Source organism: Electrophorus electricus, chromosome 23 (assembly GCF_041902795.1).
Source record: "Electrophorus electricus isolate QZ-2024a chromosome 23, ASM4190279v1, whole genome shotgun sequence".
Lineage (NCBI taxonomy): Eukaryota > Metazoa > Chordata > Actinopteri > Gymnotiformes > Gymnotidae > Electrophorus > Electrophorus electricus.
The window spans coordinates 6,527,501-6,546,740 of NC_137519.1; the positions used below are offsets into that span (position 1 = coordinate 6,527,501).

Genomic DNA, 19,240 nt, shown 5'->3' on the forward strand with positions numbered 1-19,240 from the left:
AGAAAACTACCTATGCAAAGCCAAAGAACCTTTCCCATGCAAACCCAAACGTTCCCCTGCAAACTCTCCACAGGATTTGTGTATGAGAGGCTTGGGCTGAAAACTGGAAAACCACAGGGCAATGACACACAGGTGTGCACACACACTCACTCTCTCCCAAACACACGCTTATTCTCACTCAAACACACATATGCCCATACCCACACCTGATGACTCACCACTGCAAGCACACAAAAAATGTATCATATTTTTAAAAAAAAAACTCCTTTTAATTAATTTCTACATTTATTAGGAGAGCAAAAGAACAGTTCAATAAATATTGTGGCAACATGAACAGAACAAACATAAACAGATTTCATTAAAATAAAATGGCATTGCCTACTTCTGAAGCAACTTTCATTCCCTACATATTTTTCTTTCACTAACACTTAAATACAAACTGTTTTGTGGTAATACTGGCTATGTGAAGATCAGTCCAGAGCGGAACAAAGTGCCTATCTTTAGCTCAAGAGAGAATAGAAAACCACACGAGAAACAGTGTCCATTTTTTGTGTAAAATGTCACAACTTCCAAGTGCAGCTACTGACCTGCTAGGCATTTCAGTCAATCAACTTCCAAGCTGATCAGCCAATCAGTTTGAGCTGAGTGCTCATTTTATCTGGCTTTAGCCTCCAACTTTAAGCCTGAGGGAAGCCGTCCTAAGAACACTACACTCTATCTCTTTATCTCTCTCCTCTTTCTCTCTCTCCCTCCATGTCTATCAGTCTTTTTCCTAGAGAGAATGAACTGCATAGTTTAGAAGAAAGAGACAGAGAAGAGCCCACTCTCACAAGAGGCCGTTTCACACTTCACCGAGCAGACAAAAAAGCAAACGAAACATATCAAACGAATACTCAGTCATTAAGATTTGATGGTTTAAATCCTCATAATGTATCTGGCCTTTCAAATCAGATGACAGCAGATATGCATAATGACCAAACGAGGCCACGAATGGAAAGCACACTATGTGCCATGCGAACGGATGACCTATGACCTATGATGTCAGGGTGCTGTAGCATCTGTCTCACATCACACGGTCCTGCCACGGTCTGGGCTGCTGGTCACAGGTCTTAGAAGAGCCCACGGGCAGCTGTATGACACAGGTTCTTCTGTCAGGAGATGTCTGTGTGGTGGGCTTAACCTCAATCACTCAGCGAGCTCGGAGAACAGGCAAGCAGGACCCATCTCAGAGGAACGACGGTGAAGGACCCAGAGAACAAACACACTCACCACAACCCATCTCAGAGTGATGGCGGTGCAGGATCTGGGACCCAAACACATAGATTCTTTGGTTTTTAGAAGAAAAAAAACCTCAGAAAGTAAGTTTGTTTTTGGGGTTACAACATAGGTTACGATTGAGCTAGAAGTTGTGTATCCATGGTGACAAGCAATGTGCTCAAGAACTTTTGCGGTGCTCAGCTATAAAAAATACAAATAAAAAAGAGAACAAGCAACTGTACGAGCAGTTATCCAGGACAGGAAGTCCAACCCACAGTGATCACCAGTCATTTTGCTTCTCTTTAATGCTATATGTGACAGGAAGAGGGAGAACTGAAAGATGGTTGTCCTCAGCACACCAGGGCAACACACATCTCCTTTCCCCTTATTCTCACTCTCATTTTTACTTTTTCCCTGTTTTGCTGTTAACGCTCTCTCTTTGTGTCTGTCTGTCTCTGTCTGTCTGTCTCCCTCTTCTGTACCAGCATGAAGTTGTATTCCCTCTCACTACTGAAGAAACAGTGAAAGTAGATGTTAAGAGAAGTCCCAGACACAGCTCCCCACTGAACCCTGACACACCTCCCCTCTGAATCCTGACACACCTCCCCTCTGAACCCTGACACACCTCCCCTCTGAACCCTGACACACCTCCCCTCTGAACCCTGACACACCTCCCCTCTGAACCCTGACACACCTCCCCTCTGAATCCTGACACAGCTCCCCACTGAACCCTGACACAGCTCCCCACTGAACCCTGACACAGCTCCCCTCTGAACCCTGACACAGCTCCCCTCTGAACCCTGACACAGCTCCCCTCTGAACCCTGACACAGTTCCCCTCTGAACCCTGACACAGCTCCCCTCTGAATCCTGACACAGCTCCCCACTGAACCCTGACACAGCTCCCCAATGAACCCTGACACAGCTCCTCTGAATCCTGACACAGCTCCCCACTGAACCCTGACACAGCTCCCCACTGAACCCTGACACAGCTCCCCTCTGAACCCTGACACAGCTCCCCTCTGAACCCTGACACAGCTCCCCTCTGAACCCTGACACAGCTCCCCTCTGAACCTTGACACAGCTACATCATACGGAGGATGTATGTAATGTGCAGCACTTCCTAAATCCTTCTCAGAGGAAGTTGTGCTGCTTGAAGGTGACAGAAGCGAGGCTTCTCATTAAGAGAGGTGACTTCCTCTTGCTTGAGCGGATAAGATTGGGGGAGTGTGTGGGGCTTGGCCTAAGGACTGTTTCCATGGTCTGTCAGCACTTAGGCTACAGGAAGTGGAAGGATGCATCTCAAATCGTAAAACTAGAAGAGGAATAAGGGATTAAAGTGCACTGCTTCCCTCTCTACCCCTCTCTCTCTCTCTCTCTCTCTCTCTCTCTCTCTCTCTCTCTCTCTCTACCTTTACCTTGTGTGGATAGAGGGACATCCACAGCCACAATTCCCCTTCCTTTCTCTACACCCCCCACCCCCATCATTTCCCAGAATGCATTTCTTCCTTCAAATTCAGTCACATGACTGTGCAGCTCTTTGCTTTTTCCTTGCGTAGGTCCGTTGTCACGGCAGCCAGGTCCGGTCTGCTGGGCATGTGTGAGATGCGCTTGGTGGAGCGGGCAGATTTGCTGCGCTTCACGTTCTTGTGGCTCTTGTTGACGCAGGCGAGCGTCGCCATGTGGAAAATGTCCCGAACACTGTTCTCTGACTGCAGCGCTGAGCACTCTATATACGGGGCAGAGATCTGCTTAGCCATCGCAGAGCCCTGAGAGAGAGAGAGAGAGAGAGAGAGAGAGAGAGAGAGAGAGAGAGAGAGAAAACAGAGACTGTCACCAGATCATCACCACAAATCTGACAGTAATTAGCAATTAACAAATAGCCTTGTTCATTTTTTTAAATTGCTAGATTCCTCCATGTCCGATTTCATTTCAAATCCAGTCCTAATTCAGTTTGTTCCCTCCAATCTGATGAAGACTGACATGCTCTTAATCTGAAGCATCTTACATTTGATCTTGAATTTAACCTTCGTTCACCAACTACGGCATCGTAATTGCTTTCAAAATGACTGGGATGATAAGCCAAGATGACACAGCCAAGTCCTTAACGATCCCGTAGTCATAACAAGGGGCTAATTACAGACTGAGAAAATCAAACCGTCTGCATCAAATATGGGGAGCGCTATGCACAGTGATGCTGCACACAGACTAATGTTGTAGCTCACGCCTCTAAACCCCTTTAGGTGCCCCAGAGGAGATAATGACCTTGAGGCAATGTTTTCAGTTTCAGCCACGTGCTGATCTAGGAACGAAAGACACTTCTGTCACAGAAATACACTGAACGGTTGGGCTTTGAGTTTGGTTCTAAGCTTGCAAAATGTTTGGCCCCATTTGTCCGATGGCTGTGTCCTTACCTGGTCATATGACACCGGAGTCTGCCTGTGATTGGACAGCTCCACCAAGGTGGTGAGGTCTGTCCTCAGGTCCGACTTGCAGCCGACAAGCAGCATCTTGGTGTTGGGACAGAATTCCTGGATTTCTCCTTTCCACTGCAGGAAAACAGACAGCAAGTAATGAGGTCCGCAGGAACCTGGAGGGTGCCGAAAAGAGGCTCCCGTTACCTTTCCCCGCCGGACACACCCTCTCCTGCTGTTCCCCTCCTCTGCTGTCATGCCTTTCATTGATCTGTCTCTTTCAGTTTAAGCCTCTCATGCAGTTCCTCCCTCTATCGTTTTCTCGCCCCTTTGGCTTTCATATATGCAGTGCTACAGGTGATTCACATTCTGTTGCCCAGAAGACCAAAGACTAAGATGTGTGTGTGTGTGTGTGTGTGTGTGTGTGTGTGTGTGTGTGTGTGTGTGTGTGTGTGTGTGTGTGTGTGTGTATGAGACAGAGTATGTGTGGATGTGAGTGAGTGTACAATATTGGTGAATGTGCTGCAGTTTGGCTCTTCTTTGTGGTTGCCGGATCAGGTTGGCCCAGACACACACGGGTGATTGTTGGCTTGGAAACACGAGTGGATATCTCTCTCCCTTTCCCATAATCCACAGCAGCACGTTTCACTCCAGAGCACCTGATGGTCCCCTCTGAGCTCACTGCGGAAGGCACCCTTCACTCTGACCTAGGACCAGCTTCCACCCGCGTTTACACATCCTATCCAGTGCAGAGGGATTCCACAAGCCGACCTCAGACCTGCCTGAAGAGGTGACTTCTACTGATAATCTTTCATTAATGCTGACGGTGCTGCTTTCCTGCATCTTTTGCTCTGCAGGTGCACACACACTTCCAGAAAACACCTGCTCTGAACTGGGGACACATAATCCAACCAGACATGCTGAGAGAGGAGATTTTAACCAGGCCCACACAAAGGCAGGCCATGCTTGGGTATGTCGATAGAGAACAGGACGCGTCACCATGTCAGCCAAAACGCACGACAGTGAGAGACGAGCAACCAAAGAAACAACCCTGCTGAGACATGCTAACCTTCTTGAGGACACTGTCCAGAGTCTCGGGGCGGCTGATGTCGAAGCACACGATGACAGCATCCGAGTCTGGGTACGAGAGCGGCCTGACGTTGTCGTAATACGGTGAGCCTGGGGGGCAGAGCGGGCAGAAAGGACAGTAACGGTCACCATATGGGAGGGACAAACACACACGCAGACACACACACTCACATACGCATATGCATGCAAACACACACACTGAACAGAAATCTGATTCCGAGTAAACTAAAAGAGGAAGTACTCAGGCCTGCCACTAAACAGAGATTAGGAGATATTAGACATTCCAAAAGTTCAGGCATAACAGACACTCTGCTGTTAGACGGTTTACTGAGTCCCGTCTAGAGTTCCAGCAATACATGGATGTGAGGGCCGTACGAGACTTATGGAGGTGAGGGCCGTACGAGACTTGGGGAGGTGAGGGCCGTACGAGACTTGGGGAGGTGAGGGCCGTACGAGACTTGGGGAGGTGAGGCCCGTACGAGACACGCGGAGACACCAGTGAGTAGACTTCACGCTCTCTCACTGGGGAAACCTCAACAGCTCTGAAACCTTTGCTAACAAGTAGTGTTTGGGCAAAATTAAAATTCTTAATGTGTGGGATGTAAAAAGCAGCAGTATTGGTGGGACAGAGAGAGAGAGAGAGAAACAGGAGGTTTGAAAACTTACTACAACCCACATGTAAAATGACCTCTCAGCCAAGAATCTGGAGAATTTAGTTTCTAACCTGACTCGTGGGAGGTCTGCTCTGAATCAGAAAAACACACACACACACACCTCACATACGACGCACCACACAAACACAGGATGGGGGTGGGCTTACCACCACCATCCTACTTCACCCATTAATATTCCAGGCATGAAGAGTACATAGTCAAAGAGGAAACCCATGTTGATCATATGTCCACTCAACTCACTAGAGGCTCTGAGGGGGACAGAGAAGGAGCGAGAGAGAGAGAGAGCGAGAAGTACAAGACGATGAAAATCTTTCGTATGGACCAGTCCTCAGGAACTAAGGAGACTTTGCTGTATATTTAATTTTACATACAGTGTAATTAAGCACTTGCTTATTACTGATAGACCACATCATGTCCTAAGCAGATGGTAAAGGGCTCTGGATGTGGTTGTGTATGGAACTATGTATATGTTTGTGTGTGTGTGTGTGTGTGTGTGTGTGTGTGTGTGTGTGTGTGTGTGTGTGTGCGCACGCGCGCACATGTGTGTGTGTGTAATTCCACACCACCACATGTTTGAAGGAAGAACATTCCTTACTCAGAGATTTCTTCAGCTGTGCTCTTGGATCTCTAACACACACACACTCACACACTGGAGCTTGTGGAGTAAAGTGTGGATTTAAGATTTAGGCTGCTGTTCAGTGGTGTGTGTGCTACAGAGTTCTGGTCCTATAGTAGCTCCCTGTTCATTGGTGTGTGTGCTACAGAGTTGTGGTGCTATAGTAACTCCCTGTTCAGTGGTGTGTGTGATACAGAGTTCTGGTCATATAGTAACTCCCTGTTCAGTGGTGTGTGTGCTGGCGCTATAAGATCAACATTATGAGCTTAACCTGTAAGTTACACATTCCAAATGGCTGCTAACAGCGCAAAAGCAATATCACACATTTCATTCACAAACAGAGGAGACGAGCTTTTTGAAATGCCATCACGCATGCCGGCCAACAAGGTGAGAATCCTCATAATCCTCAGCCATACAACATTTCTGTCTCACAACACACTCCTCCACCATTACAACACCCCCACACCCCTTCCCTGGGCCACAATGGGCGTCTTTGTCGGGCAGGCCGGTGGCGGGAACCTTGCCGTCTGTGGTATGTGAGGCATGCAGGTCTTGGCCACTCAGCTCAGAGTAATGACCCGCTCTCCTGAGCCTGGAGTCCAGCACAAGCAGTGACCTCAGACCAGTCACTGACCTCAGACCAGTTACTGACCTCAGACCAGTCACACAGGAAGATGATTTTAGTTAATAATAGAAGTATTTAAATTCTAAAGCCCCAGTAAACCTTCTGGCAGAACCAGAGACCTAACAAATCTATATGAAACATCTTCACACAGAAGACACTGAAAAAAAACACCATACACTGACAAAATGAAGTAATTAGCTTTCATTAGCCATAAAGAAACCCCAAATAACACCACTCTATTATCTTCTCATTATATTCCAAGTCATCCTCCAGAATCTTCTCTTTCCTAAAAGAAGCCGAGTTCCGTTCTGGAACGCTGGAAGTTCCACTCTCATCATTTACTAGCTGAGCCTTCTCCATAACCAAATCAAAATCAAAGTCCATCAAAGTGCCATTCAATCAGGAAAAAGCCCTGGGCGCTGGGACACTGAGCAGCAGGGAGCCGCTCAGCCAGTGCTGCTCTGAACAGCCGGGCAGGCGAGAGAAGCACATTTGTCAGCCAGCACAGTAAAGACAGAGAGCGGTCAGGGGCAAACAGCTGAGTTTACCAGGCTCCCGGGCAAGACTTAATGAGGACCATACCGGGTGTCTGAGCATATTATCTGTTCCACAGATAACACAAAGACATTTATGAGGGCCAGCAGTGTGTGTGTGTGTGTGGAGGGGGGGTCTTTAAAGCCTTTCTGACTGCAGGGGTCATGGGGGTTATCAGTAAGGGTCTTAGAGAGAAGGAGGGTGGGAGGTCTAAAGTCAGGAAAGACTGACTGATAGAGTCAGTAGGGAGTAGCTTCTGTTTCCATCTCACACACACACACACACACACACACACACACACACATACACAACACACACATCCGCGCACACACACAACACAAACAACACACACACACACACACACACAACACACACAGGCTGGAGGTGGTCTCTTGTCTCAGACAGGTCATTCTAAAGCACTGTGTCTGATGTGCCGTAAAACATTCACGCTGTCAGGCAGTAGATCTACGTGGAGTTTAAAAGCTGCGGAGAACTAAAGTCAACATTTACATAAAACTAATATTTTTTACAAGTTAGGTTTTTTTTTAATCTAAATCTGAAAACAAGATGTATCAGAAATGAGCAAATGTCAGACTGAACACCATCAGAAAGAGAAACAGCACTGAGGGATGAAAATGTGTCTGAAATCAGGATGATCAATAGACTTAGTGGGAAGGGTCACAACGAGCCAGCTGAGTAATGAAGGAGGTTGCGATTGGCTGACTGAGTGGTGGAAAGGGTTGCGATTCGCTGACTGAGTGGTGGGTGGGGTTGAAGCATTGTGGTGGGGTTGATGGGGCTGCAGCTGTGTCTCTTCCAGCAACACAATGAGAAGAAACCAAGAGGACAGACGACAACCAGCCTGCTATTCAGACATGAGAGTATCTTACTGTACACCACAACAGGAGAGAGAGAGACAGAGAGAGAGAGAGAGAGAGAGAGAGAGAGAGAGATGAAAGAAGAATGGGACAGGAAAAGGCAAACCATTAGGAACTGGAGTCAGTGGTATCAGTCTGGAAACGACATAATAAGATTTAAGATGAAAGTGTTCACCAACAACTCACAATTACCATTAATAAATGGTGTAGAACTGTTCTTTCTACTGGATTAGGATGACCTTAACCATGGCGAAAGCTTTGGAAGCAAATTAATAATCGCTGCATTGATTAACAGTACCAAGCACTGTGATTAAGACACAATAAGAACTCTCTTGCCAACACAGTCACTGTCCTGTGATACTGTAAGACTGATACTGTTCTGTTCTCTCCCTCCTTCTCACCCATCACCCCAATATTGAAATGCATTTGTGCAGCATGTTACTAAATGTACAAGTTACTAATTTGTTATTACCTCTATATACACTTATATACCAACGAAAATTAAAGGGTTTTAATGATAATGCGCGTCTAGTGCGCGCAGCGCAGCCCCACAGTTATCACTAGATCCATCTCACACTAAGCACCTGGGAATTTTAATCGCGTCCGTTCTAAATCCTAAGCAAGTCATTCGCAACCGCTAAAGCCATTAAATCCACGAGTAGCGTTAAAAAAAAGGAAGGAAATGGGGAAACCCAGAGAAGCACAGGACTCGAGGACGGCGTCAGCGCGGGCAGCCTCAGTAAGGCTTCATCGGCCAGGCTGGTCAGGCTCCACACAAAAGCAGCCCGACAGGCCGCTACGCTCTACCCAAGAGAAAAGACGGAATGAATCCGGGATCTGCGAGACAGCAGACCGCAAGAGGGTCAGAAAAGTTGTCAGGCTGAGTGAGCAAATTGGTAGCAGGCTGCAGGAATGAGGCCTCCTGGGGAACCTTCGGTGAGCATGAAAAGTCACCCACACTAATCTACACACAAACATACTTACACGCGCGCGAGGTACAGGGATAGCGGCGCAGGCATGACCAGACAGCCTGATTTTAGCATGAGTAAATTTCCACATTGTAAGCTATACTTCATGTAAGCAGTCAGAACCCAACCATGTTCGTGCATTCCCTTACAGCTAGTAAATCGATACGGGCAGCAGTTTACTCATGGATACAGCTTCCATTCCTCCTAGTTCCTACACGAACACAGGAGTGATACTGCAGTCACGTTCTCGTCACACCCTATAATGAGACACACCCCTATGGGTGTGTGTGTGTGTGTGTGTGTGTGTGTGTGTGTGTGTGTGTGTGTTCGCGATGGACTAGGAACAACTGCGCCTGCCGCTGCTGTCTTATCTGGCCGGCTGTTGAACTGTCCGTTACAAACATTTAAGAAAGTCCTAAATATTTGGTAGTGTGACGCGCCGGGAGGAGAAGGACGAGCCTAAAACAAACGTCACGACGCTTAAGATGCGGCAAAGTCGGAACTATTGACCCAATAGCGACATTACCGCGGCTGTGCACACACACCCACACCCAGCACGCCGGGGCATGCCAGGGTCATCCGGGTAGGAACTACACACCCAACAACACCCAGCCGCTTCCTACTGATGACTGCTAAACAGGATTTATATGAATCATTTCATTTAAAGCAGTCTTCTCCAACTTCTCTAAAATGACATCGGTACATGTCAAGGGAAAAGGTATGACTACATTTCGCGTGTTGTAAGGTAATTATATTGAAAGCGCAATATCGTATAGTTAAAATGACTATAAAATTACGCTATAAATCAGCGACATGAACTAACATAATTATTTATTCTTACCTGACGTGTCCCACAGACTGAGTTCAATTCTTTGTGTGTCAATTTCAAAACTTGCTGTGTAATTTTCAAATACGGTGGGAACATAATTCTACAAAAAAAAGACAGAATGTAGTCAGTTCGCATTGAGCAAATGATGAATGATTACCAAACATATGGCATAACACAAAAACGTAACTACGCTCATATCTTAGGCAAGTGGGCTTACCTCTGGAAAGCAGTCCTTTGCAAAAACGTGGAGTAAGGCCGTCTTCCCACACTGGCTGTCCCCTACGACCACTATCTTACATTTAACACTCTGACTCGGATCCATTCCGGACTGAAGGGGCAGTTTCTGGCATGTCCTTCGCTCTTTCATTGATGATCTCTTTTTTTTTAAGAGGAGTCCGTAAAGGCACCGGAGAGGAGCAAAGAGAAGAGCGGCTTCGGCTGCGCGTGGGCTCTTCCTCCCCGTGACTCCCCGTTACGTCCTTCGGTTACCGAAATCCCAAACTCCGGGTTCACGGTGCGCCGGCGTTTTATACGCGGTGTTGCAACCAATCACTGCCCTTCCAACAACACGGCTGCTCCGCCTCCTCCCTCCGCCCGTCACGCGCAGGCTTTGTGCTTTTCCAATAATGCATCAAATCCTGTGACCGCTTTTGCTTGGACAAGCCATTATAAGTGAATCGGTAAAACTGGCCTCAGGTCAGTTTAACAGCGGAACTTTGAGCCTATAAGAGCCGATAAAGACAATGCAAAAGAGGCCGGCGCGAGCTCCCACGCCTAGAGTTGGGAGCGCGCTACTCAGTTTCACGCTTGTTGCCGCGCGGCTGCTCGCCAGAAAAGCAAGTCACACGTGACGGAAACAGTACGGCGCTACATTCTTCCGTCTGAAGAGGCGATTTACACGAATGAAGAAAGCCACTTCACGTTTCGACTAGTTTCGTGTGTGTTATGTTGTCCTAGAAGAAGCGCGATTGCGCGTTCACTCTGTTTTCTGAGTGCAATGCGTCCACGAGCGGTGGGAGCGAACCGAAAAGTATTCCTCATATACACAGCCTGTGCCAACAGTGCAAAACATAAATGGCACAAAAAACCCTTGCGGTCCCATCTTTGCCATGGAAATTGTCATGGAAGCTAGAAGCGGCGGGGGGGGGGTTCTGTAATAGCGAGACTGACAAGATAACTGCCAGGCTGCCTAATAGTTTCTATTTATTACAGGACAGGTAGTCAGTTTAATCAAACCTACCCAACAGCCCTTTTATTTATAGACTATTACCTAAGCAGCTATGTACTGGAAGGGTGAGACTCAGAATAACATCAAATGTCTGATAATACAGACTAATAGCATAGACAGGGATAAGTAAATAAGTCATTTTACACCTTTAATACTTGTATGCAGTTAAAACTCACAGTGTGTAGGTGTAGCCAGCACACCAGTGATGAGAACGGTGTATGTTAGCCGACAGGGCAGTTGCCATTTTGCTACGCAGGATCTCATGGGCTTGTGTCTAGAAGCCTCTGATGCCGGTGTGGGGACACCAGGGGTGTGTGTTGCAGCATTCTTGCGAGGGCCACATCCGGAGGAAGAGCTTTCAGAGGGACGCGTGGCGTTTATTATGTGTCAGCTTTCATCTGTGTAAAGTTCTGTGCCAGCTTCTCGTTATTCGATACTGATGTTGGCTCGCATTCATATTAGGACGAAAACAGCATGTTGGGATATCTATATTGCACAGGCAAACTCTGCAGTAAGTATTAACAAGTGATACTTTGCACATCTCTAATGCATACAGAGCAATGCACTCATTTTATTCTCTGCGTTGCAGCTCATTTTTCCAGGGCTTGTTCCGGCCTGTCATAAGGGTCATGTGTCCTCTCTACCAGCATGGGACAAAGGCTACCAGGACGGGGACACCAGTGAGCACTTCCTCTGAGCTTTAAAGTTGCTCAATTCTCTGACCAGAATTCACTGTGCTGGACTTAATGGTGTAGTATAAATGTATGTTATAATAGACTACTCATCACCTCTATCTAATAAATCTGTATACAGATCAATACACTTACCAGCCACTATTATTAAGTTACCTATTAGAATATATTAATAATGAGGCCATTTTCACACCAGCAGTGACACCGACACAAGAACAAAAACAAAACAAAACCCACCGACCTTGCTGTGCCTGACCCACCTGTACCGGGTCAACACCCACAACCACACTAATCCCAGTACCGGCATGGAGGTTGTGGTTAGACACGGAGCTGTTATAAATGAGGTAGATGGCACCTGAGTCAAGTCAGATGAAGATTATTTATTTATATAGAGCTTTTTACAACACAGGTTGTCACAAAGCAGCTTTATGCATGTATGGGTCCAAATCTATAATGAGCAAGCCAGAGGCGACAGTGGCAAGGAAAAACTCCCTGGGCAGAATTAAGGAAGGATCCTTGGGAGGATCAGAACTCAAGAGGGAATCCATCCTCCTTCTGTGGCCCAGCTAATAAACAGTCCAAGCTTCATTACATTATGTTTCGTCCACTTGGTATAGATGACAAGCTAATGGTGCAGAATTGTCTACTAGTAAAATTCTTCTATAAGACAAGAGCCAGTGTGTGTAGGTAGAAAGTAGGTGTTTGGACTAAAGCACTCAGCAGTGACAAGTGTTGATTGTCCATGGCGTGTGGTGTGCAGTGAGACATGTTCAACAGAGCTGTTTGTTTAATATTTCTACTTCACGCCCCATGATGACGATAGCTGTTTAGTAAGGGAGGCTGCTGATGTCTGCGCTGCTCCCGCACAGCTGCTGTTCCCCCGGCTGTCCTTTCGGAAAGGTGACAGGGACAGGAAGTGTAAAGGAAAGAATGGGAACTCAAACCAGAACGCAATTCAATAGCCGTGGAACACACAAGATCCGTGTGTAGCCATCCATTAGTAGTCCAATGAGAGCTAACACGCACACACACATACACACACACATGCACACATTCTTTTTCCTGATCAGGGAGCGGATGATCTTAAAAGGCATCGGGTTGCAGTGTGGGAATGGGGCAGGGTGGGGATGTGTGTGTGTGTGTGTGTGTGTGTGTACAGACAGGGTGCTCATATTACAGGTGTTGCATGGAATGTGTGACCCCACCCACCCTGAGCAAAGAAACTGAGGATCTGAGGCTCAACAGACCCAGAGCTATAAAAATGTACACAATATTATAACCATTAAAACAGGCTATAGGACAAGACTCAAAGATTAACAATCCATCATTATTTCACTAATTAATTCAACCTTGTTAACACCACTGCTCTATGCATCTTTAATTTACCCTAGCTGTCTGCCATGGACTGTCATAATTATACAGGAAACATGAAGTGTGTGGTAAAGTGTTTGCATATGTGCACATGTGTACATTGGCTGAGGGGGGGTTTCCTTCCCCTAACTGCAAATAGATTAGTTGCATCCCCACCTAAATGGATGACTTAAGATTTCCATCAAAGGTAGGGGACAACCTCCCACGTCAGGTCATCAAGATCTGGCTTTAATTTGCCATCAGAGGCCAAAATGTTAATTAAGAGATCATTACAGTACAGCCACGTTGTTACTCCAAATGAGGAGCACATTGCGCAAGGTCAGACCTCAGCGGCGATCAGCCCATCTCTGTTAAATAAGATTTGACAGGCCGACATATGAGCATGCTTATGTAACCCCCAGGGTGAGCTATAGTGTACTCTCCACTATCCTACATAATCACCAGCATTACACATAATTACACTGGGGCAGTTAAAATGTGCCTTGAAGCCATTGCAGTACATGTTGAATTCTGAACATAAATGACATAAGGGAACTATGTCTATGATTCGGTTAGGACCTGCACTGCACTTTAGCTCTAGTCAAATTCTCACAGATATTCAGCAAGACAGGAGGAAGTCATTGTAAAAAAAAAAGTCTGTCAGGAATGTTTGAAAAATAAGACCTGACTTCAGGAACAATGATTAGAATATAATGGCTGCAGTCTTCGTAACAAAACGTGGAAAAAACAACCCGTTTTGGAGTTGTGCATCAGAGGAAACGTCTCAGATGAGGAGTAAAGCAGATGAGCGCTAATGCAAGCTTTAATCTCAGATCATGATTAATGCACACTTTAATCTCAGGGTGAGGACTAATGCAAGATTTAATTTCAGACGAGGACTAATGTAGGCCTTAATCTCAGATGAGGACTAACAGGTTTGAATCAGACATGTGTCCTTCAACCTCACTTAGTTTCTTTCTCATAACTCCAGACAGCACTTGGCTCAGAAGGGAGGATTTCTGAGACAGGCATCTTCTTCTGACTCGACCAAAGAGGAAGCCCCCACCTGGGTTCCGCAGCCAAAACCCATCAGCTCCAGGTCTCCAGGAAACACTGAGATAAAGCGGCATTCCCGGATGTTTCTCGATGTCTGAGGGGAGCCAAGGAAGCCAGCACTGGGAAAAACACATGTCCCATTCAGCACAGAAAACGCTATCCAATCGCTTCATGCCTGATGTGGGAATAAGGCAGAGGCTGGCAAGGCCTGTAACAGGACCCTGCTCATGTAATGGGACCCTGCTTGAGGCTGGCGAGGCCTGTTACAGGACCCTGCTCATGTAACGGATCCTGCTCGAGGCTGGCAAGGACTATTACGGGACCTTGCTCATGTAACAGGACCCTGCTCGAGCCTGGTAAGGCCTGTTACAGGACCCTGCTCATGTAACGGATCCTGCTCGAGGCTGGCGAGGACTATTACGGGACCCTGCTCATGTAACGGGACCCTGTTCAAGCCTGGCGAGGCCTGTTACAGAACCCTGCTCATGTAATGGGACCATGCTCGAGGCTGGCGAGGACTATTAAGGGACTCTGCTCATGTAACGGTTCCTGCTTGAGACTGGCAAGGACTATTACAGGACCCTGCTCATGTAACGGGACCCTGTTCGAGCCTGGCGAAGCCTGATACAGAACCCTGCTCATGTAATGGGACCATGCTCGAGGCTGGCGAGGACTATTAAGGGACTCTGCTCATGTAACGGTTCCTGCTTGAGGCTGGCATGGACTATTACGGGACCCTGCTCATGTAACGGGCAGGAAGAGTTCTGTAACCTAGTGAATCAGGTAACAAAACGTCTGTAATGCTTGATTTTGTAGCGGTGGGCTGATGTGAAGACATGGACCTTTCCACATGGGACCCAGTGCGCTAGTCATTGATGTTGTCATACTGATAGCACGCCTCTCTGAACCAGACCTGCTTGCTAGTGTCGCGTGGGCTTTGAAAAGCACAGATTACTGTGACACATACCATTTTGTGCAAATCTCATCTTTATCTCTCTGATGTTGATAAGATGAGATGCTTCATCAACTCCACATCTAGAAATGTCACATCTCATTATAAACCCATTCACATCTCAGACTGATAAGTAACAGATAATCATTACCGCAGTCTCATCTCTCTACTGGGTTAGCAATCATATCTTGGCAGTAGGGCCCACACAGTAAAATGAATCTTCTTGATTTAAATTAACTCGTACATGGTTCATTTTCAGTGTAACACCATAAGGAGGTAAAGTGGACTCAAATGAACCCTTGAAGATGTAATTTAACAGCGGTGAGGAGGTATATGCAGTATGAAAGCTGCAGCCATGAGGACTTCTCAGTGTATGCCATCAGCAGCCTAAAGGTGGGGGGGTTCACGTACCACACACCCAGATAAAAGAAACGAATCACACACATGCTCTTACTTCCTCACTCTCTGTTCTCCCCCTGTCAATCTCTCCATGTCTGTGGGTGCGGGTGGGGGTGTGGGTGTGGGTGCGGGCTTTTCCACAAACACCTTTGTCACCTTTCTTTGATAGCCTTACGCAGCGGCCTGCATTGATGGAGGTCTTTGTGTGTGTGTGCATAGGGAGCCAAACTGCAAGGCTCTCACTAGGAGCTCACACTGGCATGCAGCCTTTGATCTCCTTAAGTGCTCTCAGACCCTCAGCAGGTTTTAAGGAAGTGAGTGTGTATGTGTGTGTGTGTGTTGTAATAACTGAGGTCATTAGGCACCAAAGACTGGGGTCGTGCCATGTTTTTGATGTTTGTCTGGTTGCAGTTTTACGACGCAGGTTAGGATTATATGAGTTCACACACTTACACATACATACACAATAATTAAATGATCTCAACACATAAACCTGCAGTACATACACCACCTGGATTTAACTAAGCAAATTGGTAAGAGCCTCCCATTGGATAATTACTGCATGGGTGATTATGTTTCAGCGGGCAACAAGTTATTTAACCCTAACTGATGCAGTGAGTAGCTTCTCATTTGTTAAACAGTCATGTCGAAAGACACATCCTGTGGTCGTGGAAAAGTTGTTAATCTGTTTCAGAAGGGTCAGATTATTGGCATGCATCAAGCAGAGAAAACATCTAAGGAGATTGCTGAAACTACTAAAATCAGGTTAGGAACTGTCCAACGCATTATTAAAAAGTGGAAGGACAGTGGGGAAATATCATCTTCGAGGAAGGAATGTGGTCGAAAAAAAATCTTGAATGATCGTGATCGGCGATCACTTAAACACGGTGAAATCAAATCGTAGAAACACAACAGACGAACTCAGGAATATGTTTAATAGTGAAAGTAAGCGCATTTCCACACACAATGCGAAGGGAACTCAAGGGATTGGGACTAAACAGCTGGGTAGTCTTAAGAAAACCAAGAAAACCACTTGTCAGTGAGGCTAACTGGCAAAAACGGCTTTGATTTGCTAGGGAGCATAAAGATTGGACTCTGGAGCAATGGAAGAAGGTCATGTGGTCTGATGAGTCCAGATTTACCGTTTCAGAGTGATGGGCGCATCAGGGTAAAAAGAGAGGCGGCTGAAGTGATGCACCCATCATGCCTAGTGCCTACCGTACAAGCCCATCGGGGCAGTTCTATGATCTGGGGTTGCTGCAGTTGGTGAGGTCTAGGTTCAGCAACGTTATGTGCCCAAAGAATGAGGTCCGCTGACTACCTGAATATACTGAACGACCAGGTTATTCCATCAATGGATTTTTTCTTCCCTAATGGCATGGGCATATTCCAAGATGACAATGCCAGGATTCATCGGGCTCAAATTGTGAAAGAGTGGTTCAGGGAGCATGAGACATCATTTTCACACATGGATTGGCCACCACAGAGTCCAGACCTGAACCCCATTGAAAATCTTTGGGATGTGCTGGAGAAGAATTTGCACAGTGGTCCAAATCTCCCATCATCAATGCAAGATCTTGGGGAAAAATTAATGCAACTCTGGGCAGAAATAAATGTTGTGACATTGCAGAAGCTTATGGAAACGTTGCCACAGCAAATGTGTGCCGTAACCAAAGCTAAAGGTGGGCCAACAAAATATTAGAGTGTGACCTTTTTTTGGCCAGGCAGTGTATTTAAACACTGCAAAATCTCTTTCGTCTTATCTCTCCATTCTCAGGGTCCTTCTCCTCTCCCTCTTCTATTTCTCATATACATTCAGTTTCTCTCTTTTCTCTCTCATCTCTTACCTTTATTGTTTTTCTTTTCTCCTTCCTCATTTGTCTCTCTCTCGCTCTCTCGCTCTCATATTGCACATTCGCTGCAGTCCTCCTTCTCTTGCACAAACGCTCTGAAGCATTTGCACAGTATAGACACAGTAGCATATAGTTCGATTGTAGGGTGCCTTGTGTACATTAAAACACGGATATGGCTGAAGACTGCAATACTTCACCTAAATTCATCTATGCTTCTTGGACTGTCTGAATGCCGTGATTCATCAAAACACCCACGGTCATCTGGAATGACCGAGAGTGTTGAGTGTGGTCATGATGTTTACAATATATGAAAAACAAAATATGTGAGGGCTCATATGCAAGATGCAATTTTTTTGTGTGTGTGAAAGCAGTATCGCAAAGTCTAGTATTGCGATAATGATTAACAAATAATATATTGCACATCCCTAGTGCAGATGTATGGGCTCAGTCCAATGTTGGGACTCTATAGCTGGGATGTCCTTCATCCTGTCTAGTCACCCTCTCTCTCTTCCTGGAAATGTATAATCATGCCACATGCATTATCCAAACAAGCCGTGGATATTACTCCACGTCAAACCCACTGCAGATAGCCCCCATTCGACACTCCTCTACTTACTCCTGCTTTAACCTGTACTGTGACATGGTTGCTAGGAACACATGTCTTTCAGTCATCAAAATCTTAGAAGGTTTTGATTTGTGTTGATCTGAGGTTGGTGTGTGGATTTGATCTTTTTGTGAACTCTGAATTTGTCCTAGCTGTGTAAATGGTTAGAAGCAGCCGTGATTATTCTGGCAATGGATTCATTAGTGTAGTTTTACAACTTTACCATTTTATCCAAAGACAACAATTTTTTCCAGTACTTGCTTTGTCAGAGAAACTGCCGAATAAAAGCCCACTGTGACACTACAGTACCCTTGGCATCAAACTGTAACAGTACAGTACCCTTCGCACCATACTGTAACACTGAAGTATACGTGCCACCATACTATGACACTACAGTACCCTTAGCAGTAAAATCAGGCTTTTTACAACAGGATGTATGCAATGTATATGGTGTAAATGTTAAGACACACACAGACCCTCACACACACGCACAGGATTGTGAAGAAGTGTGTGTGCTAAATATACTGAATTTATTTTGTGGAGAATATTTATACCAGAGAGAAGATGTGATAGTTCAGATGTCCAGGGGCAGTTAGTAAGCACCTTTCTTTGTGCGAGCCTGTGAGTGTGTGTCTGGGTTTGGACAAATGTTTATACAGTTTATTAAATATGTGTTCTTCATCCCAAAGGGCAGACTTGGGTTATTAAACACGAAGTAACACTGTATCTTAAAACTACTGCCTATCTCCAGATGGAGTTATAAGGTACACCAATTCAAATCTCTTACCCCCATATAAACTTCAGCACAAATAACAGTTATTCCCAAATCCTCTGAGCCACAAACACAGATGACTCAAATTCACTATTGAGTGTTCCCAGGAACCACAATGCTTTGAGCTCGGTGGAAACAAAGCCACAGTACACCTGGTAGTCTGCGTCTGCTTGCCAGAGGGACCGAGCTCATATAGCAGGCAGTGAAGTCTGTGTGTACACAGATATCCACAAGCAGATAATTGAGTTTGTGCTTTATAAAGCAGCTAATGTGTCACCATAATCGGACCATTTTCTTTAGGCATCTACCCTGCTGGGCTGCGGCCTCCATCCTGCTACCGAAGCACTCCAGAAAGACCACGGGTGCCTGTCACTCCACCACACTACAGCCCAGACCTCAGCAGCAATCCACTTTAAAGGAACTTTCCTCCATCTTCCTCCACCTTCCTCCT

General features: G+C 46.1%; 1 protein-coding gene and 1 long non-coding RNA gene across 5 annotated transcripts; one reads left to right on the plus strand and one right to left on the minus strand.

Moving 5' to 3' along the window:
• Positions 1-245: 245 nt before the first annotated feature.
• On the minus strand, positions 246-10,620 carry rnd3a (Rho family GTPase 3a). Its single transcript, XM_027016625.3, has 5 exons — positions 10,101-10,620; positions 9,896-9,983; positions 4,740-4,849; positions 3,671-3,805; positions 246-3,025 (listed from the first exon to the last, which is right to left on the minus strand). Exons 1-5 carry the CDS (start codon positions 10,248-10,250, stop codon positions 2,777-2,779), a joined length of 732 nt encoding a protein of 243 aa, XP_026872426.1. The 5' UTR covers positions 10,251-10,620; the 3' UTR covers positions 246-2,776.
• Positions 8,271-19,240, plus strand: LOC113581462 (uncharacterized). 4 transcript variants are annotated; one of them, XR_014119559.1, is made up of 4 exons: positions 8,271-9,772; positions 11,701-11,873; positions 14,145-14,992; positions 19,090-19,240. It is a non-coding gene; the product is annotated as an uncharacterized LOC113581462 (long non-coding RNA). The 4 variants fall into 4 exon arrangements; XR_014119558.1 differs by lacking the exon at positions 19,090-19,240 and having other exon boundaries at positions 8,271-9,799; positions 14,145-15,629; XR_014119557.1 differs by lacking the exon at positions 19,090-19,240 and having other exon boundaries at positions 14,145-15,629.

Excerpts from the sequence above, each read along its gene's own strand:
- rnd3a (XM_027016625.3), bottom strand. The coding sequence starts at position 10,250 with ATGAAAGAGCGAAGGACATGCCAGAAACTGCCCCTTCAGTCCGGAATG. Across the intron at positions 4,850-9,895 it reads CAGTCTGTGGGACACGTCAG|GCTCACCGTATTACGACAAC; the intron begins GTAAGAATAAAT and ends TCTGCCCCCCAG. Across the intron at positions 3,806-4,739 it reads TGGACAGTGTCCTCAAGAAG|TGGAAAGGAGAAATCCAGGA; the intron begins GTTAGCATGTCT and ends GTTTTCCTGCAG.